This window comes from Corapipo altera, unplaced genomic scaffold (assembly GCF_003945725.1).
Source record: "Corapipo altera isolate COAL_440 unplaced genomic scaffold, ASM394572v1 0, whole genome shotgun sequence".
In the NCBI taxonomy this organism is placed as follows: Eukaryota; Metazoa; Chordata; class Aves; order Passeriformes; family Pipridae; genus Corapipo; species Corapipo altera.
The window spans coordinates 6,171,495-6,190,997 of NW_020884872.1; the positions used below are offsets into that span (position 1 = coordinate 6,171,495).

Sequence of the window (19,503 nt, forward strand, 5' to 3'; positions counted from 1 at the left end):
GATCCAAAACAATAACAACAATTAAAAAAGCGCCTACATTTCCTTCTATTTCCTGACTTGCCAGTAATAAGTCCCTGCAGAGGGGAGCTTGGCTGGTGGTGTTTTGTGATTTCTCAGATAACAAGAGCTTCACATTTCTGTGGAATTCCCATTTGCCAGTGAGCTGCTGCTGCTGCTGCCCTGATTGATATATGACTGCAATGGCACTTTTCCATTTGACATTCCCTCTCTCTCCCTCTCTCTCCCCCTCTCTCTCTTAAACAACAGCCCTAACTTTTGTGTGTTGCAAATATAAAAGGCAAGCCATGTGACAGAGGGACAGAAGAACAAAAGCATTTGGAAGTAACAGGACCTCTTTTTAGCTCTCTGAAGAGTTCAAGGGGAGGAAGGAGTGGTGCATTTACCAAAGGTAAGTACACAAATTAGAGATTCCTACAGATTTTGGGTATTACATGGACTTAAACTGGGTGCTTACTGTCTTTCTGTGACATACATGTTGTCCTTGTACCATTTTTTAAACTCTAGTGTGTCTAAATGGAATCGACACAGCTCTAGTACCTGTGTCTTCTTTTTCTTCTACCTTTATCTCCTGTCCTAAGGATGTCTGTAAGCAGTCAAATAGGTGCTTCTGAGCAACTTGGTTAAACATCAATTCTTGTGAGCATGCTGGGCTCCTGTCTGCAGCTCTGTGCTGCTCCTGGCTGTATATCTTTGGAGTGAATGGACAGGCTGGACTCTGCCCTGAATTCATGGAGACAGCACTGGTATCGCCAGCACCCTCTTTGTCACACTGCAACAGGGCTCTATGAGCACAGGCAAGCCAGATAGTTTAAAGCTGGACTGTTTACTTTTATCACTCCTTACGCATGCTGTGCTCTTGCCAGTCATCTGCTGGAGTGCTTGGAATAATTTGAAACAACAGGCAACATTTATTTCTAGCTTTGTGTGTCACGCTTTGCGGGAGCACTCTTAATTTGCACATTATTATTTACCCAAACTTCTGCGAGGCTTTCCCTATGGGCTGGGCTGGTTGTGCATTAGGACAGATTTAACATACACTCTTGATTGGCTGAAACCTGTGAGGGAAGCCACGGTGTTTGCCTTTGCTGTAATGCCGAGGGGTATATTTAGTAGGTAGCCGACCCCGTCAGCGTGACACGTAATGCGGCGTGGCTGTGCAGCCGGGAGCTGACAGGGAGGATGCTGCAGGACCCCAGACCGTCAGCTGAAGGAGAGAGGGAGGCTCTCCTCCGTTCCCGGCAGATCACTTCCCTGTGTGTCACCGCCAGAGGCACGACTATAACTGTTCTCTGTTTCTTTGGGACAAAAGAAGAGTTTCACTGTTATGAGCCCAGTGACAAAGTGTCAGTGTAGTGGCACTGGCGAGGCTCGGGAACGGACACTGCCCCGGGGGATCCTGGCTGAGGAAGAGAGCCCCGTCTCCCTGCTGGGATTCAGGTGAGTGAATTCATCCTATAAAGGTTCAAATGAATGGGTCCAGTGGCAAATAACAGAGTAACAAAGATAAACCGTGTGCAGACCAATCTCAGTCCCGGGTTAGATAACTACTGCAGTGTGTGCTGGGGGGGCAATTTTCCTGTGACAAATCTGAATTTACAAGATGGTGTATGTGTGGACTGACTCTCGGGGGACTGTCAGGCACATTTCTTATCCTACCCCGTCTAAAAGGGTCTCATAACCCCCCCATAACACATCTTATTTGTTTCTGCTTGAGACAGATGGCATGGCAAGTAACCTTTTAAGGTTTCTGCAGCTCTTGAAAGATGGAAAAAAAAATGTTTTCTATATGATAAATGTTACTTACAGTTTCTAAAGCTTTGTAACTGTCCCAGTGGGTGAGAGGTAGGAACTCAGCATATTGAAAAAGGACAGGCAAATAACTATTTAAAACCAGTAGTGGGGACAATTCACTTGAAAGCAAATGATTATTTGAAACCAGCAATGGGGACAAATTAACTTCAAATCAGTTCCTTATTGTAAAGTTACTTTCTAATAGAAGTAACTCAGCTGTCTGGTTTGGTCAATAAATGTGGATATAATAATCACAGTGATGTTATTTGTCCTTCCTCAAAAGAATATAAGAATATCTACATTTCAGGACCTCTTTTTTTCCCCCCCATTCTTTTAAGTTACTAATGATGCTCAGTGCTCATTTGTGTAGGCTGTGTGATCTTACTCATATCTGTGAGTAGTTATACACATGAATAATTCCCTGGACCTAAATAGAACTATTGGATGAGTAATTACTTACCAGCTTGAATAGGGGTTTCCCAATGTGACTTATACATACATGGACATGCTCTTGCTGGAATAATGAAATCCTACTTCGGAAACTGGTACCATAAAACAATGCTTTAAAGATTTTCCAGTTAAAAGCAAATCTGTGAGGAGTAGATGTTTCAAGTTTACAAAGTAAAATGCAATTTGATTTAGGGGAAGGGTATAATCAGGAGCTGCTGCTGGTTAGTTACAAGCTCATTTCTCTACCTGAAGGTGTCCCACGTAGGTTTCCTGGGCTTGTGCAGCACCTGGTTTTGATCAGATGCCTGTATGCTGCTGACTGCCCCTTGCAGAGCAGGATACTTGCTATGGGTAGTCTTGTGTACAGTTTGCAGTAGCAGTGCTCCAGGTAGCTGCTTATGCATGGCTGATTTCCACAAAAGCTACCTGTCCCACTGGAACAATCCCTCACGTGCCGTTGAGGCTCGTGATAGCATCTGTATGTTCTTGCCTGCTTGTGTTGCCAGGCTTGCAGTCTCTTTTGCCCAGGTGGGAGCTCACATTGATGTCTGCCTTGACTCATTTGACAGGCAGTCCTCCTGGAGCTGGCTTCATTCCCCACTTCCCCTGAGGCTGACTTTGTTCCCTTCCTGGCTTGTCTGCTCTCAGATGCTCTAGGAAGTGCTCAAGGTTGTTCTTGGACCTTGAAGGGAGTTGACCATCTATGGTGCAAAGCTTGCATGAAGCCACTGAGACATTTGTTTTTGCAACAGATCTGGTGGATTACTTGTTTAACTGAAAGTAGAAAAAAAAATTCTCTCCCCATACCCAAATATCGCTATTGTAAATACAATTAAAAATATTCGATAGTTGTATTATCAGTATTACAAATTCCTCTCTCTCTAATGTCCTCCTGATTATGAGGAGAGTCTTGAGTTTTAAAAAAGTTTTGCTACATGAGGCTGTGCCACAGACCCATGTTATTTGAGCAATCCACCTCTTGAGCGTGGCTGGAAGTGGCCACATCAAAGGAAGACATAGAGACCCCGTGGCAGGCAGCTACAGGGTAACTCGCTGTGGCAAAGGATTTTTCCCTAACCCCATCAACTGAACCTTCAGTGTCCTAAGAGTTTATAGCCCTTCCAAAAACTCTTTAAAAGTAAAACCCCTGTGACTGTAACCCTCCCATGCATAACAGCTCCTTTTGCTGAGCCCAGCTCAACTTTTGCCCTCTGTGATATCTTGTTCCACCGGATCATTGTCGGTTGTGTAAACATGTGTTTCTTTTCATCAGTGTTAAGTGTTCTGCCTCTCAGCTCCCCTGTCCTTCTCCATGTCCTGGCATCTCGGGATGGGGTGAATACCCATGCCCAGATCACCTCTTTTTTCTGCTGCCTGACTTTCCACTTGACAGTGCTTTTGCTGAAACTCAGCTCAGTGTCAGGAGAAAGGTTTAGCTGGGTCAGGTTAGTGTGGGTGTCCGAGCCAAGAGCATTTTGCCTGTATTCTGTACATGTATATGAAGAGATGCTGCAGGCTCCTCTGACTATGATCAGCTGTTATTTCCTTTTTATCTGTGTCAGTGTGGAACATATTAAAATTTCTCAGTAGTGGTATGTAAGGAATCCCTCTGATGCCCCACCTCTAACTTAGCAGAACAATAAAAGCAAGGTTGTAGTAAGCCTTTGAGCAGCTGGCTGTCTATATATTCCTTCTTTTTTCACATCATCTAATTCAGACTATTATCCGGGTAGCAGTGGCACTACCACTTCCAGACACCATCAGTCCTTATCCTGTTCGTTGGAATTCCGTTGTGTGGCATGGAGATCTTTTCTACCCCAGGCAAACGTAGCCTCTCTTCTGGTGTCAGGGCAGGGGGCTGCTGGTGCCATGGAGACACTGGTCCTAGGAATTCCTCCTCATCGCTATTTTTCAGCTTCCCTTTGTTAGTTTTCTTTTTGCATCAGTCATTGTTACGGCTCACACTTGTCACATTTACGTGCTCATTATTACTGAGCTGCAGACTGTGTGAACCCAGCAGTGCGGAGGCAGCACAGGTTATGTTGCCCTTTAAGACGTGAGTTGAGGATCTGAGTTAATGCCTCAGCTCTGGTTTGGCAAAGGTTAAGCATACCACGGCAGTGACAATCACATTACTGTCATAGCAGCACGGCTCAAAGGGAGTGGGACCTAGGGGAACACTGCTCCCCTTGTTAGAAGACATAAAATTGTTACCATGAGTATATGGATGGTGGTCTGAATTTTGCCTGTGTATAAAACAAGAAAGGATTTTGCCCCAAACATCAGAAAAGAGGGAACATCCCCTTCCATCATGTGCTGTCTCCACAGTGCATAGCACTCTGCTGGTCCCAGTGGCAGGGATGTCTTTGCTTAATATTAAAGAATAAGAAACTCATTCCTACTTCTGCATCTACTGATAATTACAGCCTTTGAGTTCTCTGTGAGATATGCAAAAACCAGGGAACGAAACCCACCCACCTGCTTTCAACACACTCCAACAGGTAGAGGACACATGCCTGAATGCCCTAGACCTCTCTCAGCAAGTTGTAATTTGGCCAAGAGTCATTTTGCCTCATGTTGAGTCATAAGACTAAAGTAGAGGTAATTACTGAAGCAAATCCTATAGCTAATGCTTGGCTGGGAACATTTGCACTGCAGCCAGCAGCCACTCTTGCTGGTTTGCCTCCTGGGAGGGATGGGCACCCTTACTTAGACACCTTGGCACTGTGCCTGGTGCTTCACTAAGGAGTGATGCCATCCAGAACTCTCTGGATGACCAAGTGGAAAACTGTATTCCTCTCCTGTCCCAGATTCACGACCATGACTACTCTGATATTCAGCAAGACATAAGAAGAAAGAAAGAATCCAAGGCTGGCATCACCTCACCACTAAATGGCTCTACTGGCTCATTAGAGAGATATCCCATGCATGCCCCTAATCAATCTATTTAAAGTTTCCTGGAAGCAGGAAAAGGAAAGAATAAAAATACAAGCACTCTTTTGTCCCCCAGTAGTTATTCTTTGTGAGTGCATTAAATCCTTTTCTCTGTGTTGGCCTGTGCCTGTCTACTGGCCAGGTGCCAGCTTGCAGTACCCACTAGGGTTTGTTATTTCAACCGCCTAGCAGGAAGGTACGGTTAGCTCCCCCTCTCCCACCTACCTGAAGGGCTGGAAATGCTCTTGGAAACTTCAAAAGGAGAGGGAAGCTCGGCCCAGCTCAAGTGCTGTTCAGATGAATTTGTTCCATCTCATGCACCGGGTCCCCATGACGTGAACACTTATGGGGGCCTTACACGAGCTGCCCCATCGAAGCCCAAGGAACCAGTCCCATGAGTGCCTATCCCATGCATTCTGATGCTCACAGGGTGCTTCCATTATATTGTTGTAATAACTATGTTGTTTCTTATGCTTCAAATGCCATGGTCTTCCTATTTTTCTTTTTTTCAATCTGCTTAAGTCACAGGTACTCATCTCCTGAAATAATAAAATACTTAAGGAAACCTCACAGCAGAAAATGATTTGCAGGAGTTTCTCTCATCTACCAGATCAGCGTGTTTGACATTCTGACTGTCTCTTTTATCTTCTTGGGCTTTGCAGGACAATGTCTCAAAGTCACAGAGTATTCTGAGTTGGAAGGCACTCACAAGGATCATTGAGTCCAACTCTTAAGTGAATGGCCTCTATGGGGATCAAATCCATGACCTTGGCATTATTAGCACCATATATTGTCAGCAGCCAGATGGTAGGACAGCACAACCTCAGTAGAACCAGAAGATGGGCTTTCCCCCTGTGGACATCCAGAAGAAGACATTTAAGTCTCTTTTTTTGAGCCTGTTTTCCTTCCTGCTCCCTTTTCCCTTCCCCTCTCCTCTTGCCCATCAGCTGCTGCCAGCTCTGTCCAGGAGTGCACGTTGTTGGTGTTCTCCCCTTGAAGGCACACACTGCCCTGCAACCTGCTGTGAAAGGGGTGGATGGAGCTCCTGTACAATGGGTGAAGACATTCCCCTTGGTGTCAAAGGGGACAAGCTTTGGCACAGCTGGATGTCAGTCGAGCAAACCCTCTTTGGCTTCACAAGGCCTTGGGTGAACATTCACTTATTTAGGCCTGTAAGGATCTCACTCAAAATATTTTGTTTGGTATTTGCCCTGCCTCAGCATTGGAAGAAACCTGTTCAAATGCTGCATGTGGAGGCATTTCCCAAAAAACTGGAGTTCCCTGTGTTCACCTTCTGCTGCTCAGCTGCCACATGGCCACTCAGTGACTTTGTCAGGTGTTTTGGCAGGCAGCCTCCAGAGTGGAGAGAGGATTTTGATAGCCTATATTGGAGGCCAGCTCCTTCCCTGCTGTAACAGAAATGGCCACAGTAAAATAACTAGATAAAAAGATTATTGCATTTTTTTTTACTGAGCTAAAAGATACACTGGAGCTGACAAAGACTCTGAGTTGGTTCAGCAGAAAGCGGGATCAGACACAGCATCTCATTTGGGTTGTCTCTCGTGCTGCATAAACTGTTCTCTTAAATGGCTCGGATTGTCACTTGTACCATTTAGTTTCACAGCACACAGTGCTTCCCAGGCAGTTCCCAGGCATTGTGCCGGTGGTTGTGTGGGCTGGAAGCCGAGTGCTGTGGATGCTGAATGATGTCTGGGAATAGACCAAGCCACCCTTGTCATGGCAGTGGAGAATTTAACCCTGAAGAACAAACCTGGTGTAGCCTGACTGTAGTTTGCCCAACACAATTTTTTCCACTCCAGTCCAGACCCTCAACCATGAAGCCCCCAAATCCTCATCTTTCTGGTCTAAACTTTTCCAGATTAGATAAAGCTCTTGAGAAATCTCTTCTGGTCTCATGAAGGACTTTGTGGCTTATTTTTGTCAGAACAGCAGCAGTGAATTGCACACGCACACACACACATACACACATATATGGTTAGTGGTACTTTTTCAGGGCTGGAGTCTGGAGAAACTGAGTAGTCTTGTAACTCTTCTGTTTACATAACAAATTCAGAATGAGAGAACCACATGGTAGGATCCAAATAATTGTGTTTACTAAATATGCACAGCATGCAAGGCCAGGCTTAAGTTATATATACACACCGCTGCTTCAACGGGATTTTGGCAGCCTCCAAAGCATAAAAAGCATTGAGTGACTTGAACTGTACCCCCATGGTCAGGCAGAAGTCTCGAACACAGAAAATGCACAGCAAATGAAGGCCAAGCTGAATGTACATCCATGCCTAAATCAGGGGACTCAGGAGCAGGGAACAGCCAAGCAGAAGTACACTGTAAAAGAGCTTTTCCATTGCTCTCTTCCTACCTTCCAGGGTAAAAATGGTACAGATTCAATAGACCTTTGGAGAATCACTCAGCCCTTTATTTTTTCCAAGATACATAGCAAAAAGGGAATTTCTGTTTACGTTCTCACAAAGTGACTGGCTAAATAATTCCAGATGATGGAATTTTCTTCTATCCTTAAAGCAAAACAAAACTTTAACCTTCACCACTCTCTAAATGATATTAAGACTATGGTAAGAAATCTTTGTTTCAGCATTCAGAAAGCAGTTGATAAGAACAGAGAGTTGGAAAAATAACCCTAACTCTACCCCTATGTCCATGTGCAATACAGGTTTGAATTGTATGTTAATAAGGTCTTTCTTTGGGATGCTTTCTATTTTTCTCTGAAGTTTTTAGGTAACAGCTGTAGCAGTTTTGGGTAACAGCTGTAACAGCTTTTAGTATGTTATGTCTCTATGAATTCCTGCAAACTAGTTATATAGAAAGGGAACTATAAGCCTATTACTAACAAAATGTACTGCCCATATCAGTGAATTCTGAAAAAAATGTGAAGTAGTGATTTTCATCCACTGTTAGGCCAAACAAATATTTTTGGAGCCAATTTTTAGCCTGAGAATATGAAGTGACCTTTTAATCTTTTTCTTTACAGAATGTTGTAAAGAGAAAGCATTTCACCTTCCTTTTCGTTAGCTTGGCAGATGGGCTGTCTACCACAGTTTTTACATGAAAAGAAACTGAGGAAAACACAGCTGAAATAGAAGAAAAAATTTTTTCTTTGTGAAATTGTGGATTTTAATGAAAAAGTATATTTTCCAAATGAAACAAAATGTCATCAATTATGATGATTAATGATTACAGGTGTACTTCCTTCTGGTTTTGGACACAACAGTAGGCTGGAAACCTCATATGTCAATCCTGATATCATGTGCTGTCTAGGATTTTGTAATTTCAGCATTTCAAAAGGAATACAGTCTTTAACTTTAAAAAAAAGAAGCTAAGTTCAGGTGAAATGCCACTGCACAATATCAGCTGGATATAGAAAATGTCTCGCCAACATATCTCATCATGGTGATGTACCTGTGTGAAAATGTTTATATTTTTTTTACAGAATCAAAAATCTACACTCTAACTTCTGTGTTGTTAAATATCTCTCTAAGAATTTTTCTTCCATATATATTGTTCATGGCATATGTACTTGAGAAATGTATGTGCATGCTTCCCATAGGTATGTTAGGAGATACACCTACACACTCGTTTTGCCAGTGTGTCTATCCACAACTGCACACAGCTTTTTCACAGAAGGTAGATCACATTTACATCTGTTTTCTCTCCTTTTCTTTTTATAAATATGTGATAACAGTAGGTTTTTTTCCTCTTTCAAACTATTGTTGGCAATGCCTGCTACATTTCTTTGCTAGAGAAGTATCAGGGTAATTTTAAAAGATTGTGAAAGTGTTAATACTTTTTGTTCTGTGCTTATCCTGAAGAAGGTACAGCCATCTTCCTTTTCTCACACTTTTCCCTTGTCTTTCCAGCTTTCTCACAGTGTTTTCATGAGGCAAACTCTGTGTCATCCAATTATTTCCTCAAGAAAACTAGTGATAAGCCTTCGAAAACTGAGCCAGGACTTCAGATTTCTCTCACTGTATTAAATCATACTGATCAAAAACATGGAAAGATATAGAAGCACAAAATTAACAGTGGGACAGAGAGAATGGGAAATGAGGATCCCTGGATGTAATAACACATGAGATGAGAGCATCTAATATCAAGTAAATTTATTTGGACAGAGAGGGAATTACTGGGTGTGTAATACTGATTAACTATGTTGGAGAGAGACCTTGCCAAGCAACATGTTTTGGTCAGCCTCTCTATAAAAAAGAATAGGAATGTAGGTAAAAGGTTAAACACAGAGGAAAAAAAAAAATTGCATCATTCCTCCTGTTAGATAATCCTTGGGCATCATCTGCATGAACTAGAGTAGAACAGCTCACTTCTGGGAGGGATTCTGTCCCAGCTCCCATGACCGAGAGATTTCTGTCTTACCCTGTAAAAATGTTTGGAGGGATATTTACTGACATGGATGGGACTGTGCATAAATGTATCTGAGATCCTAAGTGTTTTGTGTTGTTTGTTTAAGTTCTTTATAGCAGAAAGACATAGCTTTTTTTTTTTAATGTCACATTTGCTGAGGAAAATGCACTGGGTCACATGTCAGACTCGGGGGAAAAAATATTCTATCATTTAAATCTATAGTCCCATAATTTTTCCTTTCCCACTTAAGCACATGGATAACAGTTTGAAACAACAACAACAAAAGTGTCCAATACACAGAGCATCTTTGTCTCTCCAATACACAGAGCATCCCTGGTAACATTTACTCCCAGCATGAGGCTTTGTATGTCACGGCAGCGCCATCCCAACTTGGGTGAACTCTGGAAGCGTTTGTCACTGCTATGCACTCCTCTCACAGAAGTGTTTGAGCAAGCTATAAAGCAACACAAATCATCAAGCACTCTGGTGGGGAGGCCCCGTAGATTCGGGACGTCTGGGAGATGAGTATCAGTCGGTTTAGAGGATTGCCAACAAACAGTTTTGAAAGAGGCTTGTATAAGGCAATAAAGGCACACATCAGATCTTTAAATACTCAAGGGGCTCTGCGGGAGCATTTCTTCAGGAGCAGGGAACTGTTTTATCTTAAGTTTCTTCAGAAAGTCCTTGCACTTTTAAACTGTGCTTGTGATTATGTTTTGACTGTCCTTCATCGGGCTGTATTTAGATGCGTAATTCACAACTCTTTCAAACTATAGCTCTTTGTAGTAAAAGTGAAATTAAATCACCCAGTCGAGACTAAGGGCTTTGGGAAAAGGATCAAGGGGTTGTGAAGAAGCAGCTGAGGGAGATACCCTCCTTCCCCTGCTGGCACAAAGCTCTGGGCAGCGTTTCAGGGACTGTCCTGCACTTATTTCCTGGGGAATTTCCTGGTCTCCAACATGCACAAAAAACCCAGATACCTAGGTAGATAGCCACAGGACTTCACCTAAATATATTTTTTCCCAATTGATAGCTGGGATATACTTGGATATTATGGAATAATACATGTATTTTTCAGATGCTGCATTTTAATTAATGTGGAAGAGACTGACACTGAACAAGTGCTGCCTGACAAGTAAGCAGGTAAAGCACATCCACCCATGTGCATGTGAGTTTGGAACTCGGGAGGGCAGGACAGCCAGCAACCTAGTTTTTCATGCAGTGCAGGTCCACGCTCAGCAAGTTTCCTGAGGGACCACTTTGGTTATACCTGGGCTTGGACCTTCAGCACCCCTTCATCCTGGGTGTGTCCCTTGTCCCTGCAGAACAGAAGCTGCAGGATACTGACAGGCAACCTCTAGAGCCACAGCTCAACCTGCCTCCAGCCTTTCCATGTGCTACCTAGGCCACAAATTCCCATCTGTAATACAGGAGGCAGCCTAGTTTTGCCCCTCTTTGACACTTTTAGTGGTTACACAGTCCTTTCAGTCTGCAGAAATCTCCGATGTGTTACCATTCACCAGTTTTGAGGGGAACATATCACCAAGTGAAAAAGATTGGCATTGCATTACTTGTGATGTCAAAAGTCAAAAGGTTCTCCCCAGTGAAAGGATAGAGCAATGCTAAAACTAACAAGGCCTTGACATCTCCTTCCTAATGCCATATTCTCTACCTACTGTGGGAACAATGATCACTCAGAGCGTATATTTTGGGTAGCAAAGGTCCTGTGTGCCTTAATATTATTTATGTCTATTTTCCTCCAGCGGTCTTTTTGGTCAGGGTTGTGATTTATGTTGCTTTTATCCCAGCTGCGCAGAGAGATCCTTTGATGGATTACAATCTCGGCAAACTCCAACGCGAGAAGAAGAATGACAGCTAAGACACTTAAACCAGACTTTTCACCATCCTGGAAAGGAACTGGCTTCCAGGATTTGGAGGTTTTTTAATGCTCTACCTCCCTCTGCTGTTACCAGCGAGAAGTTCCTCGACCATGGGAAATCATGTACTCGCGGCTTCGATTTCCATGCTCTCGCTCCTGGCGATGATGGGAGACACGGACAGTAAAACAGACAGTTCCTTCATGATCGACTCTGACCCCAGCCGCTGTATGAGGCACCACTACGTCGACTCCATCACCCACCCCCTCTACAAGTGTAGCTCCAAGGTAAGGCCTTCCCTCACCTCCTTGCAGCAGCTGCATCAGAGGGGTTGTTAAAATGGACCATTCTGGGTCATTTTCTCTGCATAAATTCCTATCCACCAAAATCTAGGTTTCAGAGACTTAGGGATGCGGAGACATCTTGTGTGCATATGAGAACTGGGACTCTCTTTTCACCTTTTCAAAAGGAGAAACACGCCACACATGCAGTAAATGCTAAGATTCAAAGGGGTCTAAGGATGAATGCTAAGGATTCATTTGGGGTCTCAGCTGAGGGTGCCAAGGAGACAGGCTAGTTTGGAAGTTTACACCATCCCAATCACCCCCTCCTTCAAACGAGTCTTTAATCTGGAGCATGTAAATTTGTAACTTCAGAGGTGAAGCACCGAGATAAAGAACCAAGCTGTAAAATGGTAGCCAACAAAGACTGTGAAGAACATTGCTTATTTCCTCCCTGCCACACACTTAACTTCAAGGTCTTTATTTTTGTGCAGAATGACACTTGGGTGTTTACTGTAGGGCTTAGGAGCAGACAGAAATACAAAATTGCCTTTCATTTGGGATTTCAAGCCTGAAAGTTTTGTGTCAAAACGGTTTAGGAGCCTGCGCATGTAGCCTACAGCCATTTATTTCGTTGCACGGAGAAGAAGAATGGGGGGAAACAATGGGAAAATCCTCACTGGTCCCTTTAGTCCTGTCCTAATTTGTTCCATCTGGGTTAATACAGTCTGTACATTCAGGGAATAACTGCCAGAGCCAATGCTTCTGCCAGCCCTGTGTTGGGCAAGAGGGTGATGAGAGGCAGATATGTGACAGGGTTTAGGACAAGAGGGGTGCCTGCCATGCTGCCTGATGGAAAACTCCAGCAACAGGGATCCTGGGAGCATTAACAAGGAGAAAGGATGCAAGCCATTGAGATGGATGCAGCACTGGCTGCGGACACCCCCGGATGCTTTGTGTGCAGAGCAAGGCACATTGCTTCCCGTGGTCGGTGCTGGGGTGAGGCAACACCATAGGTAGCAGCAGATCATAAAACTTAAAATGAAGCACAGAGAGAAGTGTCAACAGAAAATACAACCTGCTCGGTGCTCTGTGCCCCCCCCCCCGTGCACCAGGACAGCTGCTGCCCTGGCCATGCCCCTTCAGCCAGGCTTTTCCTGTGCCTGCTTACCAGAGAGGCCTCAAAATTGGGCAGAGGGAAAAGCCCTGCTCTGGGCTGCCTTGCAGTGATCTCTCAGCAGTGCTGTCTGCCTCACTTTGCCTGATTCACAGCATTAGGAACCCACAGATTTTTGCCCTGCTGCTTCCAAATCCAAACAGTAAAATCATGCACTACTTGTGGTTCAGGAGAGGTCTTTTGATTTGCTTTTAGCTTAGACTAGATCTTCTTATGGTCTGGGAAACATCCGGCTTTAACACACAGGACTGCAGAGGTGCAACTCTTTGTGCAATATTGATTTTATTGCAGTTGGCTCCAACAAGAGGCAAAGCTCATAAGTGTAGGTATGTGGGTGGGTTTTACTTAATGGTATATGGGTGCTCCAAGTCCTCCCTTCTCTGAGCACTTCAGATCACCGGCTAGACCTGAGGACCCTCAGCTATCCTGGTGGTTTTGTCCAGGAGGGCAATGCTCTGCCCAGCTGCCTTCGCCCTCCACTCCCTGCTCTGCCAGAGTCCAAAGGCTTTTGCTCCTCATCTGGTTGTCCTGGTGGAGGCTTTTAGGATAGTTGTGTTAAGTGGGGTCTGCTCCCTAGTCTGTGAGTTCAGGAGCTTTGATCTGCTCAGGACTCTGTCAATGTGCTGCCTGGTGGTTGGGATGTGCCACTGGGTCACTGAGTGCCCACCTTCTCTGCTCCAGCATTGCCACCACCACCCTCTGGGTTTTTCTTAAAACTCTGACTGCCACAGATGACAGATAGAGGGTTAGATGGAAATGAGAATACAGAACGCACTGTAATGAAAACCATATTATTTCAAAACTGAACTTTGAGAAAAAGAGCTGTTGACATAAACATTTGTAATTCTGGCTGAAAAAGTTGGTGATTTTTTTAAATCAAGCCTTTAATGGAAATTACGTTTGAAAATATTATCACATCTTTTGGCTTCCCAAATTCCGTAATGGTTTCAAGAACATTTTTTAAACAATACTGCAAGTTGTGTGGACTTTCTCATGAAGCAGAAAATGAAAACAGTTTCCATAAAAAGTGAAATAATTTTGACATTTCCTAGAAGACTCTATTAAATTAAACTCTTTTTTTTAAGGTCTCAGGGATCTGAATCATTCTGGTAGACATATGACTTCTGTTCTGGATCTAGCATATAAACACAGATGAATATTAGAGTTGTTAATGAAAACTAGATGTAATGTCTGTTCACATACATATATATAGAGAGATAGTGATAAAATATAAACAAGTAAAAAAATGGAAGGTTCTGTGGGAGTAGCTGTGGGAATTGTGGTACTTTTTGTTTTCACCAAGTTTCCATTGTCAAGCTTGGGCTGACAATGTCAAGCAGAGACTTTGCCCTTTTTAGGGGTGATATACTATTTTCACTGAGACATCCTTTTTTACTCCTTATGTTTTCCCTCTCAGTGCAGCACAGAATTACAGAAGACAAAAATTACCTCAGAAATTGCAAGATATATTATATTTGCTGTCCATCCTGATTAAAAAAGGATTATGTCCTCTGTGCTTCTCTGTGGAGGCTGCCAATAGTATCCACATGGGAAGCAGTTTTGTTAAACATCCAGCCAATATAATTTAATCATTAAAATCCCTTTTGCTTGTGGCCTCAGGCAGGTGATGAAATCAGTTTTCCAAAGCCTTCAGAAACATGGTCCATTACAGTATAAAAGAGACACAAAAGAGGGATGGAAGAAGGCCATTTGCTCCTGAAAAACAGTGTTTTCCTTTGACTTCAAGGAAATGTTTGTATCAGTTTGTGAGGTATTGTCTTTCCTGACCGTATTGGATTCTGCCTGACCTCTGTCACAGAAACCCACTGGTCTTCATCCATGTGCTGGATTGCCTCTCTGCTGCAACCAGAGCCTCCTAAATTACAATTTTGGCTGTCACAAGTGCTTTGTCCAGATGTGCCAGAAGTGTGATACCACTGACAGCCTCGCACTAAAGAATCCAGCCCAGAGAGACACGGACCAGATGAAGAGAGATTTAGCAGATGTTTGAAGACTCATGAGGTAGCTCAGGAGATTTTCAGTAATGCCTGCTTGCAGCCAGGCCATGGATACTGCGTGAAAATCTGTTCTCATGTGCCTCAGCCCATCTGCTGTTGCTGAAGAGTGAAGAAAAGAGGACTACAAACACCATTAATAACAAACCAGTTCACAGCTTCTGGATTTCCAGAATACAGCTCAAAGGATCAGAATCAAATACTGCCTCAGTTTGCCCTCTTTTGTACCTATGAGATTGTTGACTTTAAGTAAGAAAACCTATTCTTTCATGGCTGCTCATAGATCCATGTGGTCCCCTTGTTGTAGGACTCTGTTCTTCTGGATCCAGCATCACAAGGTGACACACAAAAGTTCAAATGTGCAGGGGATGAGGGGAGCCAAGAGGCACATGTATCAGGTTATAAAATACAAATACCCACATGTTTTTACTATATATACACCCCCTGTATTACTGTGCTATGCCACTACAGCATTACTAATTATTTAGGTGATAATCTCTATTGCACTGTAGTACACTACGCAATAAGCAGCTGGTGCAATTGATTAAATGGCAAAGCAAAGCTTTTAAAGTACATGCTATTTCCAGCTCATTTGCACACCTGCCAGAATCCACTGGTGCTGTTCTGGATTTATGAGGAGGAGAAGGTTAAATTTTGCTGAGGACTTCAGGTTAGCCCAGAGGGTTAAAAAGCTATAAGAATGGGAATTTTGGATTTTTTTAATCCTGAAAGCTTGACTTGATACCCTGGGTGCTGTGCCATTTGTAAGAGCTTACACTGTCATCCAAAAACAGGGCATAAACCCAACTCTGTAATGTTACATTATATGAATACTGACCATCACCTTACAAAAAACTAAACAGCCAGCAAAATTTGAGATCAAAATTAAGCCTCTGCAGACTAAGACAAGTTTTTAAAGACAAGGCTTGCTAAGCAATTATAAATGCAGTGGTACATTGAATAATATTGGCTGTGTTTGCATTAGGAAAGCAACTATATTGAGATACAGATATGGACACATCAGATAATTCTACCCTATAATGACACTGCTACAAATTTCTGTAGCCCTTAATTCTGTTTCTTGGGGATTTGTTTTTTTTCCCCCCGGCATTTCTGAAAATACCTGCAGATACAGGAGCAGATGTGTGCCATGAAAAGCCCTCAGGGCAGCAGTACCAGAAGAGGCTGGCTGTTCCAGCTTCAGAAGCGTTGGCCATTAGAAGTGACCTTGGCCACACTGTCATATTTGGGCTGAAATCACAGAATTATAGAAATGATTGGTTGGAAGGGACTCTGTAGTTCCTCTGAACCTCTGAAAAAGCAACTTCTGGCTGCTGCACATCCCCCTTTGCCACTCCTGAGCAGAGTTCTGCTCTGTTGCCTTTGCAACCTTCAAGCATTTCTCAGCTGCCATTGGATTGCTCTTTACCCTCCTCTTCAGCCAAATCTTTGGGAATAGCCTGTGACAGAGATCTGGTGAACTGGTCAAAGCAGGGGACCTAACAAGAGCTGTCAAGATGCTGGAAAAGAAACCAACTGGTTTAAATGTCCCAATTTGCTGCCTTTCCTTTGCAAGGCAGGCAGGATTAGATACCTGTGCAGTTGGTATCTAATGAAATACCCTCAGCAGCTGTCTGCCTGGGAAAATAAATGGATCTTTATCTGACATTAATGGGGTGCTAGCACTTTAAGGATTGTCTGTTCCCCTGTTCTCCATACTCTAAAGACACTGGTGTTAAGGAGCTTGACATAGCTAAAGCTTGGGTGTGACTCAACATCTCACTGAAATTTCCTTCCCACAATATTACTAGTAACAGCTGCAGTTAATTTGTCTATGAATATCACAGGAAGGAGATTATAAATTTATGCTACAAATCATAAAGGATAGCAAAATTGTCACAGAGCAACAAGAACCCATCTCTTAATTTAACCAAGAAACAAGATGGTATCAACCACAGATCATCAGCTCATGAAGACATAATCCTCGTGATCTCTCTGTGTTGACTGGGACTGTAGTTGTTAATATATGAATACATTTCTAAGCAAACCACTTAGCATGCAAGTTCCCTTGGAAGAGTAATTTTTAAGCACTGTACAATGGATGATCAGAGCCTTTCCCCATGGACACAGACAGTGCTGGCATTTCCTGCTTGGTAGGAAATGTCTTTATCCTGTCTTTCCTTATGATTCTGACTAAAGAGAAAATCTAACACTTGACATACCTGCTTGCATGACTTGGAGATTTGCAGTCAGTTGAACATGTGCAGTGAAAGAGGCCCAAAAGGGTTTAACGCTGCAAAATATTTGCTGTCACATCTGTAGTTATCATTTCAGATATTCTGGAAAAAACCCATGAGATATGTGCAGCATGGTTAAAAGGTAATGTTCTTCCTTAATTATAGGAAAGACAACTGTTTCACTACCTACTTTGGATGACATAATAAGCTGATTTTGATGTTTATGTTGGTTAAGCAGAATTAGCTGATATGGACTAAATATTTCTGTCCCCATGAAAGTGTAAGGGTTTGTTCAAACTTGTACAACACTTACCCATTATCAGGGTGGGAACAGCTGTTTCTAACACATAACTTCCTGAGCTTCAGAGGATCCTCTCCAAGATTTATATAGTGCTTAGTGCTCTATCCATCTCCTCTGCTCAATAAAGGGTTGTTGGGGAGTAGGTGACTGTACATGGACTTTCCTTCCTTAGTGCCTCCTTGTTATGGTCACAGCTCAAACGGTGAACTCAGAAGGAGAAGAAACATGGAGCCTGCACTGCTTTTGGAAAATCTCACTAAGGAACCCTCACGTTTGGCAACAAGTTCATCTTTTTTTTACATTTGCACTGCCTTATGCCATGCAATGCATTTTATACAGATACAACTGATGTGATTATATAAATATATATGCACATATACAATTGCAAATACATATTCAAGGTGACCTTTGTAAAAGGAGGGGGCTAGAAACTTCTTTAAAGCAATAAACTGAGCATCTTCTTTATATTTCTACTTTATGTGTTTATGTATCTAAGAATTTGAGACATTTTCCACTAGTATACACGCTCAAAACGCTGGAAAACTGAAGTATCAGTCTGGCTGATGATTTAAGAGCTTGGCTGACCCAAATCTGGGGTCAGCAAGTCACAGTTGCAGCCACAGCGTCTGGAAAGCGAGGCTGGCTGTGATCATTTGGAGCCCTGAGGTCACTCTAGGTCCTGTTGTCCTCATTGGTGTCAGTGCCAGGGACTCCAGGAGGAGTCCTTGCTTTTCCTCCTGCCCATGTTATCTCCTCTGCTCTCTCAGACACAGCTCAGACCCAAAGTGCTGCGTGGGGCTGGGGTGCCCTCACCGGGGTGGTGGGATGCTGTGACAAAAAACCAGCCAGGCTGGAAGGAGGTAGCCATCTGCTGGTGTTCCCTGTGCCCTAGCAGCCGAGAGGGGGCACGTTTCCTTAACCCGTGTCTCTTTTCCTTTGCAGATGGTGCTGCTGGCTCGCTGCGAGGGGCGCTGCAGTCAGACGTCGCGCTCGGAGCCGCTGGTTTCTTTCAGCGCGGTGCTGAAGCAACCCTTCCGCTCCACCTGCCACTGCTGCCGCCCCCAGACCTCCAAGCTGAAGGCCATGAGGCTGCGGTGCTCGGGGGGCATGCGGCTCACGGCCACCTACCGCTACATCCTCTCCTGCCACTGCGAGGAGTGCAACTCCTAGGGGCGGGGTGCCACAGCAGGGAGGGGACTGGCGTGCTGCCGATGGGAAAGACTCCCAAGAAACAATCCAGAGCCAAGCCGATGCTCCCAGCACACGATTGCAGCAAGGACAGGACTAACCAGGCTGGAATGAATCCGAGAGCTGAAGTGTAAAATACCCTGGGGTGCTGGATGGTGGATGCTGGTACCACGGTGTACGAAGGAGAAAGGGCAAGGACTTGTTTTTGAGAAACCTTTCTTTTTTTCTGAAAGGATATTTTTGAGAATTTCTTCTTTTTCAGGCTCAGATCTGACTACAGAGCTTTTACTGCTGGCCATGGGCAGCAGGGGAACAGAGAGGGAGGTCAGCTGGATGACAGCACTGAGCTCTGGAAGCTGACGTTCGGACAGAGGATGGGCATCAGTTCCCACATACAACCTCTTAACCTATCAATTTATTCTCAGTTTCCTACTTATACTGGCCTTCAAAACAAACTGTGCTGTTGGCAAAGGTCATGTGTTACTGATCTAGCAGCCAAGTGCTGGATGACTTTAACTGTGGTTTAGCAGAAATTATAAATAAACCATTGAAAAGTGAACTGGATCTGAAATACCATGCTGGGAATATCCAGCCCTAACCAGCTGAAATGATTATTTGCACCATATGTCATCAGAGTTCAGTGTTTGAGTGACTCTTGAGAAGTGAAAGGTCATGAGATTCACTATTACCCTCTAAAAGCCTAGAAAGGTGACACATCACATCTGTCACAAAAGCCATCTAATATAAAAATACATACTAAACGGAAACATTTCTTAACTTAACTTAGACATATTTATGTACAGAACCAGAGCCACCAAAATGATGACTAAAACTAG

The 19,503-nt window shown here is 43.6% G+C and overlaps 1 protein-coding gene across 1 annotated transcript; it reads left to right on the top strand.

Annotated features, from left to right (window-relative positions):
• The first annotated feature begins 271 nt into the window (after positions 1-271).
• NDP (NDP, norrin cystine knot growth factor) lies at positions 272-19,231 on the top strand. Its single transcript, XM_027644111.1, is given in 5 exon segments — positions 272-409; positions 1,132-1,381; positions 1,383-1,458; positions 11,565-11,755; positions 18,422-19,231. Coding segments are annotated over 4 exon segments (531 nt in total). The 5' UTR covers positions 272-409; positions 1,132-1,345; the 3' UTR covers positions 18,650-19,231.
• The last annotated feature ends 272 nt before the right edge of the window (positions 19,232-19,503 follow it).